The sequence below is a fragment of the Camellia sinensis genome, chromosome 12 (assembly GCF_055761805.1).
Source record: "Camellia sinensis isolate YWXY chromosome 12, ASM5576180v1, whole genome shotgun sequence".
Taxonomy (NCBI): Eukaryota; Viridiplantae; Streptophyta; class Magnoliopsida; order Ericales; family Theaceae; genus Camellia; species Camellia sinensis.
In genome coordinates, this window is record NC_138972.1 from 50,329,774 (window position 1) to 50,343,537 (window position 13,764).

The following is a 13,764-nucleotide window of genomic DNA, read 5'->3' on the forward strand; positions in this document are numbered from 1 at the left end:
CAATAGCCCTAAGGGTTGTTTTTAGCATTTTCCTCTACAAATTTTTTTTTTTTATATTGATTTGAAATTGTAGTCACAAGATTTCAACATATTTCTTTTAAGAAAATGTACAACAAATTTTTTATTAAAATCAAAAATATTTTACAATTTTTGTAAAGACAAATTTATGAAATCATGTAATTATAATTATTTGATCCATTTAACATGATCTATGTACATGGAAGTACTAATTAATTGAATCGAATTTTCTCAACCAATCCTATTATGGTCGTAAAAACAAAATTAGACAGATACAATCAAAACGCAAATGGGACATGAACAGCTCTCATACTATTTCACATGCAATGCCCTCCAAGATTGTGTTTAGATTATGAATTTGAATAGAGATTTGGAAAATGAAAGAAAAAATATGAGTAAAATGTGAATGAAATATAGTTATATTCTACCTATATGTCACTGTCATTTTTTTTGTTTTCTTTTTCAAATTTCTATCAAAATTCATTATCCAAATACAACCAAAATGTACATCCCTTAATAATTAGCATACCAAGCATCCAAAATCATATACACAAATCCTCTCGCAAATATAAATTAACACACAATCACATACATATCATTACAGTTGTAGATAGCTAAATAGTTTTTCAAGTTGCATGCACACTCAAGAAGCTGTTCATAAACAATGGAATGTGAAATCAAGCGCACAATGGAAGCTATAAAACTAAACGATTGTGGCTAAAAATATATACAAATGACAAATATTAGAAAATATTCGCCTTTCTTATTGGCCAAATAGAAAAGCCAGCAAATTTGTGCACGAGGTAGTCCAGCGTTCTACACTCCCCAGCAAATTTGTGCTTGCCATAACTTCACTGCAAACTGTTGATCGTGTAAATGTACAACAAAATATGAATTTTCCTCTCATCAAATATGTGCAGGATGCATGGAGATTCATAATCAGAGAAAAAAATGCCTTTAATTTTAATCATTTAAGAAAATATAAAGTGTGACCCACTAAAAGTATTTTCATTTGTTGATCTCTTTGTTAGTTTTATTAAAAGTGTGACCCATTATTACTAGCAGAGCCAATATTTATTGTTAGCGGGGTCAATTAATAATCAAAATACATTACATGAGTATTAACTTACTAAAAACAATAATTAAAAATGTAAAAAGCTAGAAATATCTCATCTTGTTTTTTGATTTTGAACTAAGTTTCGAATATGAATCATATTTTAGAGGGAAAAAAAAAATCAATACTTTTTTATGTTAAAAGTTGGCATTCTCATAAAATAATATAATTTGGTGGGGGTCATTTTAACGAAACTTCAAAATATAACTTATTTTTTTTAATTTGTCTCATGAAATTACAAAGTATTAGTTAAAATATTGAATTAACATCGATTATGTTTAACATTTCAGTGGGTTCAATTGAATCCATTGATTACAATGTAGCTACGCCAATGCCCATTATGCTAACACATTCTTCATAATTTTATGATATTGTGGGTGTTTAGATTTTTTTTCTTTGACTTTTTGTTAGGTTATTTTCGTCTTTCGTGAAATTTTTTTTTAAAAAAAAATTAGATTGATTAGAAATTAGTACAAATATGTTTGGATCACATTTGTCTAAAAAATATGGATGGTCTATTTTTTGTGAAATTATACTTGCAATCCATTTTTTTAAAAGACAAATTTGATTGAAACATGTGACTATCAATATCAAATCAACCTAACTTTTTTCATGAATAATTTAATTTAAAGACACTAAAAGTTGAAAGGTTCGAATTACTAAAATAGACCAAAAATGAGCTCACAATATACAAAATTGTACCCTCCCATCCAAAAAGTGGATTGGAGGTAAGCCAGTTCCATCAATAAAAGAAATCAAACACACAAATATATCCACCCAAATACAAAAAAATGTGGTTATGATCCAACATTTGTATTGTAAATCCTACACTTAGGATGAATCTAACTTACACATTTTTTTCTTGATTTTATTTATTTATTTAGTGTTTTATTTTTTAGTCAGTAGCATTCCTCATAATGATAGAAAATATCATTTTGACCCCCAAACTTTCACGCGTTTTTCAATTTGACCCCCAAACTTCAATTAATATCAATTTTACACCTAAACTTTCAAAATTTTGATCAATTTGGCTCCGACTGTCACATTCCGTCTACAATTGGACGAAATATGCTGACGTGACACCAAAATTCATTTGAAATTTCATTTTACCCCCCAAATATTAAAAAAAATTTTAATTTAAATATTTAATAAATAATTTTTATCTCAATAATGAAAAAATTAAATTTTAAATAACATATATATTGTAAAAAAATAATAAAAAAATATAAAAATTCTCATTTAAAATTATCTTGAGACTACCAAATATGGATAATTCGACAAACATGTCATACCCATATTAGGTACTTACGTATAGTATTTCTGCATACGTATCGAGCACACAAAACACGTACCTAAATTTTTTTTCTTCTCAATTTTTGGCGTACCCAAACATACCTAGTATATACCCAAGTCGTGCCATACCTTAGTTGAACAATATTTTCTTTTACTACAAAAATAAAATTCTTTTTACTAGACTTCTTTTCATTTTTAGTTTTGTACTTAGTATGGTTTTAAAATTAAGTTATGATTTGTAAGTTATTTAATATAATGATATTTAATTTTGATTTATCTTATACCTGTACTTTTGGCATTAAATGTCAATTGTATCTTGGATTTAACAAATTAAACCATTTAATCAATTTTTTTATTTTATTCCAAATTAAAAATAAATACTTTTTATAAACGTATTAAGACGTATCCGTACATTTTTTTTTTTTTTTTGAGATTTTACCGTGTTGACGTATCCATATCATACCAATACCAGTACTCATATCCGTACATGTGCTTCATAGGTCTCAAATCATTTCAAGTTGATCCAAGCTTATTGAGCTAAAAATTTCTTGATTATTCCATGTGTGTGCGCGCAGTTGTAACTTATTTATTACCCAAATTAATTTCAATAGAATTGATCGACTAATAGTAATTTTAAAATTAAGTGAAAAAATTTTCAAAATTCAATAAGTACCTAGTATGGGTACGGCATGTTTTTCAACATACTCATACTTCATAGTCTCAAGATAATTATAAATGAGGATTTTTAAATTTTTTATTAAATTTTTGCAAAGTATATATTATTTAAAATTTAATTTTTTTCATTATTGAGGAAAAAAATTAGTGAAGCACCAATAAATCTCAAAATGTGATCTTGTGAACTGTTTAGTCCTCCCTTTTTCTTATGTACTCAAAAGTCCCAATAAGGTGAAAATTACACAAAAGGGTAGTCACTTACATGTTTGGATTTAATTTTTAAGGATAAAAGTAGGTTTCTCTAAATGTAAAATTACAAATTTGGGCAATTCGCATTATAGAGGTTTTGGATTTTCCCTCCTAGAACAAATCTCACATTACGAGAGGAAAAAAATGTAACACTCCAATAATGTAACACTCTAATATAACACTAACGTAACATCCAATGTAAAATACTAAAAAACTCATTGGTGCACTTTTTCTAGATGTAACAACGTAACACTACAAAAAAAAAATTACTAGTGTACTTTTTTCAAACGTAACACTCTAATATAACACACAAAAAACTCTTTAGTGTACTTTTCCGAACGTAACACCCCAATCAATGTGATCTCAAATGTAACACTCTAATAGAACACACACAAAAATACTGAAAAAATTCTTAATGTAATTTTTCTAAACGTCTCACAATTTGAAATTATACATTTGCTCAAAACTTACTAAGGAATTTTTGTATTCCTTTTGGAATAGTTTGAAAAATCCCACATCCTTTTGGAATTGTTTGAAGAATCCCATATCTTTTCTTCTTCTTTTTTTTTGAGTGTTATATTGGATTGTTACGTTAGAAAAAAGTACACCAAAGAGTTTTTGTGTGTTACATTAGAATGTTACACTAAAGAATTTTTTTGGAGTGTTATATTGAAGTATTACGTTTAAAAAAAGTACATTAAGATTATTATTATTTTTTTTTTTTAGTATTACATTGGAGTGTTACGTTTAAATATTATATTGGAGTGTTACAGTTTGAAATAACACATTTGCCCAAGGTTTACTAAGGGATTTTGTACTCATTTTGAAATGTTTGAAGAATCTCACATCTTTTTGGAATGTTTGAAGGATCTCATATTTCAAATCATTTTTGTACTCCTTTTGAAATGTTTTCCAAATAAAAAAGATTCTCATATAAAAATTCATTTCAAATTTGATTCTCATAGATTGTGTAAATTAAAACTCTAGCACAAAAGAAAAAAAAAGAAGAGGAAATATAATGGAAATAAGGGTATAGCCGTAAATCTAATTTCTAAATAATATATTGAATTTACATTTTCAAAATCAACGGGACTAATTAGTCTATAAGAAAATTCTTGAGACTAAATGGATCATCATTCCTTAAAATGAGATTTATAGGTAAATTTTTCAAAAAAAATTATTTATTAAATATTTAAATTTTTTTTTTTAATATTTGGGGGGCAAATTGATTTTTAAGGTATGCTTGTGGGGTAAAATGAAATTCCAAATAAATTTTGGTGCCACATCAGCACATTCGGTCCAATTGTAGACGAAATATGATGGCCAAGGTCAAATTGATCAAAATTTCAAAAATTTAAGTGTAAAATTAATATTAGTCGAAATTTGAGAATCAAATTAAAAAACACGCGAAATTTTGAAATGCAAAATGATATTTCCTCTCATAATAATAGTGAAGGATGATCAACTTACTTTACGGTTTGCCGCGTGCCATTTTACCATCAGTCATAGACGTAGTCAAAGGTGGGAGAAATGTTTGTTTGCCTTTCCTAGCTTCTTTATCATCATCATTTTCATTCATAATTGTGAAATTCCTAATTAAAATGAAAGCCACATACAAGAAAACAAAAATATATAGGAAGTTAGTTTCATAATATTCCAAATTAAAATATATAAAAAAATTGTCACATAAAATAAAGTAATTCACCATAATCTGGTTGTGGAAGAAATTATACAAATTAAAATTCGTAACATTTCATGATTACCTTTCCTTTCAAACATCGTCGTTTGTCCTGCTCAGTTTCCTTATCATCATTTTCATTCATAATTTCACGTTCCTAAATAAAAGGAAAGTGGCATACAAGGAAGTAAAAATATATAAGATTAGTTTCATATTATTCCAAGATTCAAAAAAAAAAATGTCAAATGAAAAAAAAAAAAATCACCATAAATCTGGCTTAGGAAGAAATTAAGCGAATTAGAATTCGTAATATTTCATGATTACCATTCCTTTCAGAAGTCGCTGTTTGTCCTGCTCAACTTCCTTATCATCATTCATAATTGCACGTTCCTAAATAAAAGGAAAATGATGGACAAGCAAATAAAATAATATAGGAAGTTCAGTTTCATATTATTCCAAGATTTTAAAAAAAAAATGTCAAATGAATAAAAGTAATTCACCATAAATCTGGTTGAGGAAGAAATTTTGCAAATTAGAATTCATAACATTTTACGGTTACCTTTCCTTTCAAAAGTCGTTGCTGTAAATAATGATCAAGACAAAGATTTTTCAACTTTGGAAGTGCAACCTATCAAAATTTATAATTAAACGTTATAGCATTCGTGGTTGGATTTATATCAAATGTTATAGCATTCGTGGTTGGATTTATTGTAAGTATTTTTTGGGGCGTTATACCAATGATCTACCTCCCGATTTGCATCTATTTGTCCAATCTGATTAGAATCTCGCCATTTTGATCTCTTCAGTGAATCCGTAGCGTTTCACAACATCCGACAACCTCCTTCTAGTTATTGAAGATGACAAACTCACATTTTTGGAAATCTTTAAAAATTGAACAAAATTTCACCATTTTGACATTGCGGTTATGTCCGGAACGGTCCATTTAGCTAGGACTAACCATCGCTACACTTTCGGGGGCCTCATTGAAAGTACTACTCAAAACTTAGGGTAAAATTGCAATTTCTGGAAAAATTAGGCCGCCTTGCAATTTCTAGAACCACCAAGGAATATTCGATTTTCTCTTGAAATATTCCGTCTGCTGACATGATCTTCACATTAGCATTGCGTCAGTCTACTGTGTCAGTGATAACGTCATCTTTGCGTCATGCTGACATCTTCTTGGGCCAGATTTGCATCGGGTCTCTTCTGTACTGGATCTGGCTGACGTTATTTGGGTTAGATCTGCGTTGGGTCCCTCCTGGATCGGATATGCATTAGGTCCCTCCTGGATCAGATATGCTTACGTCATTTACTATGTCAATGCTGTGTCATCCTTCACAAAAAATATTTTCCAGAACGCAGCCTGGCTGTTTTGAACCCTTGACCTCAGACCTTGCCTATGTCTAGAGTATACATTCATGCACCAAACAACCTACACACATAAAGAAGACAAACAAAATTAACGTGGTTTGGCTCAGTGCTTACGTCCGCGGGAGGGTAACCAAATTTCACTATAGATGGAGAGGATACAAAGATTATAATAGAGGAGAAAGGAACACTTATCCTCACTCAAATTACACTCAACTCACCCTCTCACACTAAGGGAGCACCCTTTTTCACACAGAGGACCAATCTATCTTAGTCTCACATTTTGCTCTTTTGGTTTCCCCACTCACTTGTCTTCTCTCCCTACCTCTATTTATACACAAATTGGAAAGGCTAAAGTCAAAGCTTGCCCACCGACTAGCCATTGACGAGCCATCGACAACATTGATGGCAGCTACCAACGCAATTACCCTATAATAGGATAGCTCGACTAAAGATCTTCGGTTCAAATCTGCAGTTGCATTCTTTTCGTCATTTTGCCGCTTTCTTTGACTTCCAATGGCTTCCATGTACGCCGCTCATTACACGGAGCAGAAGCCCAACACAATTGACAGTTGTCCTTGTCTTTACATGGCTAATTAGTATTAGCCAATATTCTGGGTTGGCCTAGAATTTTTCTTTTATATCATTTAAGGTAAAATTTACTTTTATCTTAAATGAAAGGGCATTGTTGACACTATAATTTATTTTTCTATCAATTGTGGCCTATTGATTGTGATCAAATCTAATCTTATTGTGGCCTGTCGATTTTATACCATAAATTATCTTTTTAAGTGATTATGGCAATATTTTTATTATCTTTATCAATTTTATTATTATTGTTATTATTAATTTGGTTGCTAGATTTGTGAAGAATATAGAGGAGTTAGGAAAGTGGTCAAACATGAGACATGGATGATGTTGAGGAAATCATGGCCTGTTGAGAAAATCATAGCCTATTAAGGAAATCCTGAGTTTAGAATACCTCTCTCTCTCTCTCTCTCTCTCTCTCTCTCTCTCTCTCTCTCTCTCTCTCTCTCTCTCTCATGTGGTTAAGCCTATAAATAAGCCAAGAGAGTTACAAAGAAGATATCCAACACAACTCACACAACATGAATTCTTGGAGTAGTTTCTATCTAGGAGTAGTCACTAATCATTTTAGGAGTAGATCAGTGATAACTTGTTACTATTTCTCTGTTGATCAGTGTATTTCTCGAATGTTTGTTCTTGTTTAAGTTCATGTAATTTGTGGCAAGTGACAATTTCATTTGATTAATACAAATTCAGTTCATTTGTTTCTCTATATTTCTTATTTACTTAATTGCCTCTAAAGAAGCCCTTAACCAGTTTAAGGCATAAAACTCAACCACAAGCTTGATGTGTTTTGTTTTGTAAAAATTGAATTTTGTCTGTCGATTGACTTCTATTGATTGACCTTAATTAAATTTTGGTTAACAACACCCTAATTTAAGCTTCTTATACTCGACCTCCCCCATATCTCTCTCTCTCTCTCTCTCTCTCTCTCTCTCTCTCTCATAAGGGATGTGTGAGAGATTAAAAGTAGTGTAGTGTGAACATAATTGTTCTTGAAAATTGATGAAAGTTAGAAATTTGTTGAACCAATATTACTCTCATCTTGGACTAGCATTCCTAAGTAGTTGAGGAAATTTATTTCTAGGTATTGTATTTTATATTTTCCTTTCGAAACCCTTGAATTTGTTTAGAATTATATAATAAAAAAACTTTAGGTTAATCATCCACTTTCATTTATTTCTTCTTTCTTAAGAACCTCCACCCTACATGAAGTATGCTTTAATTATTAAATCAATTGTTTATTTGTAATGTTTTACTCACTTTGGTTGTTAAGATTTATTATGATATTTTGTATATTCACTAAAAAGTCTCCAGGTCTCAAGTGATCCTTTTCAATGTTAGATACACCCTTCTATTTCTCCTATAGAATTCATGTCTGTTAGATATGAGAAAAATATGGGTGTTGGATATATGTCCAACACCTGTATCCAATTTAAACGCTTGTATCCTCTAATTTTTATATGATGTTTGAAGAGAAAGAAACTTACATTTGCTAGTATATATATATATATATATATATTTTGCCTACTCACACATGGTTGAGAGACAGAAATCCTATATATATGTATATATATATTTTTATATCTTAATTTCAAGAATAGTTCTAAATAATTACTGATATCATCTAATAAATTTATATAATATGAATATAGATATAGATATGTGTATGTCACATGTCCCCGTAACTTTTGAATATATATCTCAATATCTTAAGATTTAAGATTTAAAAAGTCTTGTACTTGTCTAGGCATCAACAACCAACACTCATACTCACAGTCATGTAACGTAGATGCTTTTATTATAAATAGATCTTATAGCATATGATAGCATATAAGTTGGAAAGAATTTTGGAAGACACCTCTCTCTCTCTCTCTCTCTCTAAAAACCTCTCTTTTCTTTTTCTGAAAACCTCCATCTCCGGCCTCTTTTTGGGCCGGCTGGCCGCCGCCTTTGGCGATGGCGGTCGGCTGGCCTAGCTTGTTCTTTTCCTTTGCCTTGTCAGTTCTTTCATTTCAATAAACTTGAGTCCCCCGTTTTCATCCCTCCTTGATGTCCTTCGTTGCTACGGGTTAGTGGTTAGTGTGTCCAGGCTTTGTCTTCAGTTTGTCCTCGTCTGCTTCAACCTTGCTGCAGTAGCTGTTTCAGCAGGGGCTTCCAGGTATTTCACTCGAGCGCTTTTGGCGAGTTGGAGCTTGAGGGGTGCGATCCAGTTCTGTCCGGTTGTCACTCGAGCGCTCCTCCTCGTGTAAGAGTTTGAGGGGTGAGTTTCTACCTATGTTTGGAGGTGTCCTAGCAGGTGGTCGGTGCTCGGTGGGTGTGTGGATTCGCGGCGTGTGATTGAAGACCTGTTGGTTTTGGTGCTTGGCAGTGGGTATTGGGTGCGAGAAAGAAGAGGACCTGATGTAGCAGAGGAGGTGTAGTTATTTTTTTGTGGGCTGCAGCACAGGTTAAGGCGTGGGGATTGGGTGTGAGCAAGAAGAAGATCTGGTGGGAGATGCTATGTGGGTGTCTTCGGTAGGTGTTGTTGTGTAGGCAGTGGGTGTTGCAGCCGGGGTGTAGTTCTGTCGGCAGTGGGTGTTGTTCCCAGCGGTGGTTTTTGGAGTCTTCTCGGCAGAAGCGTGGCTTGTTGGTGGAGTGGGTAGTAGCTATGGAGTTGCAGCAACCTAGAGGTGGCGTGGGCAGCAGCTAGGAAAGGGTGGTTGAAGCTGCAGAGGCATGCCTTGTTCTTGCAGCAGCGTCAGAGGAGTGGACTTGGCAGAGGCGTTGGTGTTGTTCCCGGGGTTGGTTTAGTTAATTTAGTTTAGTTTGGGTGCAGGTTAGTTCATTTAGTTTGTATTGGATGTTTTGGTGGGTTGAATATGTGGGGATTCATGTATTTTAATTCTCTAGTTAAGTTCTTCTTAACTTTTTTGTTTAAAAAATCGAGAGGCTTAGGGGTTAGTTGTATGGATGCGAGTAGCATTAGTAAGGGTATTTTTATACTTCCGAATCTCTCTCGATGCATGTCATCTTCCTGTACCTTTAATTTCATGCTTTTAAATGAAATTTCTCTTTGCTGATAAAAAAAAAATATAAGTTGGAAAGAAAACAGAAGAGAGTGAATTGTTGGTTCCACTTGAGGTGTACTAACATCAATTAGGAATTAAAATATTAGTTTTAATATTCACAATTCACAAGTGATATAGTAAAAGCTCAAGAATAAATAACCCTATACAATGAATTCTAATTTTGTGAATTTTGAAAATTATGTATGGATCATGGATTTGTATAGGGATTTTAAAGAAAAAAGGAAAAATTGTGTAACATGTAACTATATGTTATTCATATTTCATCCAACAATTTTTTTTATTTTTTTTTCTAAATTCCTATCTAAATCCATGATCCAAACACAACTTAAGAGAAACTTCACACTTTAGAAAGAATGAACTTTTGATCTTTCAATGTTTATAATTGAATGGAAGTAAATTTTATGTAAAATGTACTTCAGATATATTAATTTGATACTTCTTTTACTTGCAAATTTAGTAGTATAGTAAACAAAATTTTAATTTTTGGAAAAATCATGGTTTGATAGTTTTAAAATACTTATTTCTCAATTGTCTGGAGCTTCTTTTCCTTTTTGGATACTTGGACGTTAAAATGTGGCTTATGCACTTAATGCAAGAAAAAGAGAGAGAAAAACAAAAGTTTTCATACATACCTTTTCAATTAGGTGCAGTATGGTTTGATTAAGGTCGTTTATCCATAGCCAGTCTTCTCCTTCTACGCCTATAAACCACTCATACTTTCCGTCCTTCACAAATACACGTTGCAACTTTGGGGTGCATATGACTCCAGGAGAGAAGGTCTTCATTTTAGGGCAATTGAGGACAGTGATGTGTTCTACCAATGGCAATTTCCAAACATGAGTAACGTGGCAAAAACTCTCGAGCTCTGGTAGATCTTTGAGTTTTAAATACTCCAATTTAGGCAATGGAGTTCTGTTTATCCTTCCTCCTTCTTCATCTTCCTCATTTGCAACTACCTCTTCCATCATTGAGCATTTATTTATGACTAGCCTTTTTAGATGCACAAGATGTCTGGCCATAAAAGGAGAGAACATATTTCTCAAACTGCCACAATCTGAGACATGCAGATTAATTAGTTTGTTGAATGAGCCGGTCTGAAATTGATTGCACCATATTTCGTTCATGTTCTGAAATCCATGCAGTTTCAATTCCTCTAAGCTAGGGAATGCAACCTGCAAACCAAACAACTGCATTGACAACCATACTACCAAAAGTAATATAAAATGTTTAAAAAGGAGATTTATTGCTTTAGTGTCATTACAGTATTCAACTTCTACCATTCACCTTTTCATTGAAGAGACTTTGTCCCGGGGTTTGGATGTGTTCAAATGATGTCGCCACAGTAGTAGTCACTTTCGGGAAGATACTCACAAGGTTTTGCATATCATAAAGACGCAGAACTTTCAATTGAGTGAACTCAATTTTATCCACCAAAATTTCACACTGGCTGTCCTCCCCCCTAACAATTGTTGACATCATTTTACATCCCCTTATTTCCAATTCTTGGAGTTGTAACATACACTTCATCATGGATTGTGGGAATAGATATCTCAAGTTACCACAATCATGAACATGTAGAATACTTAATTGTGAAATGTGCGTAAATCCAATGGGATCTCTCTTTGAAATATAATCCAGTCCGGGTAGATGTTTTAATTTTAGAGATTTCAAGAGCAAGAGCATCTCTAATTCTTGTTCCTTACCGTCCACCATTTCCGATCCGAACACCTTCTCTAGTGAACTACAATTTTCTACAGTCAGATCTTCAAGATTTCGCAGACTCGTAAGAAATTGTGATGGAAAAACACAGAGCAATTTGTCACAGTTTTCTACATGTACTTTTCTAAGTTTAGAAAAGAAACCCACTGAGATTGGAATGGGTCCTAGCCCTTCTAGATTGTCAAGATACTTGAGTTCTAGCTCCTCCAAGCTAGGTAATGAAACCTGAAAATAAAAGTTTTGTCAGTGGTAGTTATAACATTTGTAGGAATGGTATGGAATATCACTCTATCTCTGTCTCTCCTGTTGTTGTCTGCATATATGATCAATAATCTTTACAACCAAAACGTTTAAATTAATGAAATAAGATATGATTGTGTCATTCAACTAAAGAAACTAACTATAGAATAAGCTACGTTCTAATAGTAAAATTTCCATCCATGACAAAATGACAAAACCATTTCTAAAGATCTTAGCTTATTTCCAAACAGAGTGAGTGGCAGGAACAGATCTAAGATTTGAGCTTTGGAAGGAGGGAAACACATGTAACTTTTCATCGAAAAAATTATTATAAAATTTTAAATTTTGATTTGTACTTACACAAAAAAATAAATAATATTACTATTAATCAGACATTTTTTGTCAATATAATTGAGCACAAAAATATAATTAGACATATTTCTTATCTGCATTAACATAACAAAATATTAACTATTTCTATGTCTCCGTCTAGTAAAGCTAACTATTTGAAAATAGTGTAACCGTCACTTTTTATAATATATATAAAAATATCTATGTTAAACTCGACATCAAAACCTTAATTAATATATTTCTTAATAAATATGATTAAGTAACTTCCTACAAAATCATCTTCCATCTTATTATGTAGTTTAGTTTTGAAAAGAAATTATAATTGAAAATGTATGTTTTTATGAGTATAATGATAATCCATTTCAATAAGCGGTATTAAATTTTATTAACTTATTTTAAGAATGCCATGTTGAAATATATAATATTTTTATTTCCAAACAATATTCTTATTTCTAGAGAATGAACAAACAAAAATAAATGCAAAATAAGATGTATAAGCAAATTAAAGTGTGATTTATAAAAGAAGAAAAAAAAAAACATAAATGACATGAATAGAAAACAAGAATAGTAAATAAAAGCATACAAGTAACTTTATACAATATAGAAATATAATAAACAATACAGTTAACAAATAGAATAGATCAATATTTGATAAAATTCAATTTAAAAACTATTTTTAAAATTTTGTAATGTAAATAATTTGGAGGGTATGAACTACTGAAATTTTGTAAATGCAAAGTACTCCAATTTATAATTATCTTACTAATTAAAGTCCTAATAGGTGAACTTGCTTTCTATTAGATCCTATGAGAATTAATAACTTCATTTTCTTTTTTTTATCAAACACTATTAAAAAAATGTCACGAATTGTTAATTTTCAGTAACTGTTTGCAATTTTGTCACAAAAAAAAGTCGGCAATTTTCAATTTTCACTGGCAGTTTGAAAAATTCATCATAGAAAAATATTACTAATTGTAGGTTTTAGCTACAATTTATAAAAACTGTGAAAAAAAAGTCACTAATAGTCAAATTTTAGCGACATGTAAAAATCGTCACAAAAAATTATTTTTAATAACAATTTTATTAGGACTTATTTTTAATAGAAATTGATAAAAATTAATTTTAACTATTAAGATGTATTAATAGTTTACTTTAATTTTTTTTAAAAAAAATTAGAGTGCGCCGGCACCAATCTGCACCCCTAGATCTATCATTGGTGAGTGGGTAATACTTTTAAGAAACCGTTACTTATTCTTTGATGACTTTTGTGTAGAATATTCAGTCATGCTTTCTTCTACTTGGCTACTTTATCACACATGAGAGAAGAACAAGATGTTTCCGTAATTTGAGGAACGATTATTGTAAACTACGTTATTCTAGTGTTCTTTTATATATAAAAC

General features: G+C 31.3%; 1 protein-coding gene across 1 annotated transcript in view; it reads right to left on the reverse strand.

Annotated features, from left to right (window-relative positions):
* Window positions 1–521: 521 nt before the first annotated feature.
* The window catches only part of LOC114306493 (putative disease resistance protein At4g27220), an 86,225-nt gene continuing 72,982 nt past the window's right edge, over window positions 522–13,764 (reverse strand). The window contains exons 4-10 of the mRNA XM_082896857.1: window positions 12,061–12,086; window positions 11,339–11,998; window positions 10,687–11,226; window positions 5,352–5,417; window positions 5,113–5,184; window positions 4,820–4,941; window positions 522–879 (exon numbers count right to left, since the gene is read on the reverse strand). Coding sequence (XP_082752983.1) covers window positions 4,921–4,941; window positions 5,113–5,184; window positions 5,352–5,417; window positions 10,687–11,226; window positions 11,339–11,998; window positions 12,061–12,086 — 1,385 coding nt within the window. The 3' untranslated portion in view covers window positions 522–879; window positions 4,820–4,920. The remainder of the gene's footprint in view (window positions 880–4,819; window positions 4,942–5,112; window positions 5,185–5,351; window positions 5,418–10,686; window positions 11,227–11,338; window positions 11,999–12,060; window positions 12,087–13,764) is intronic.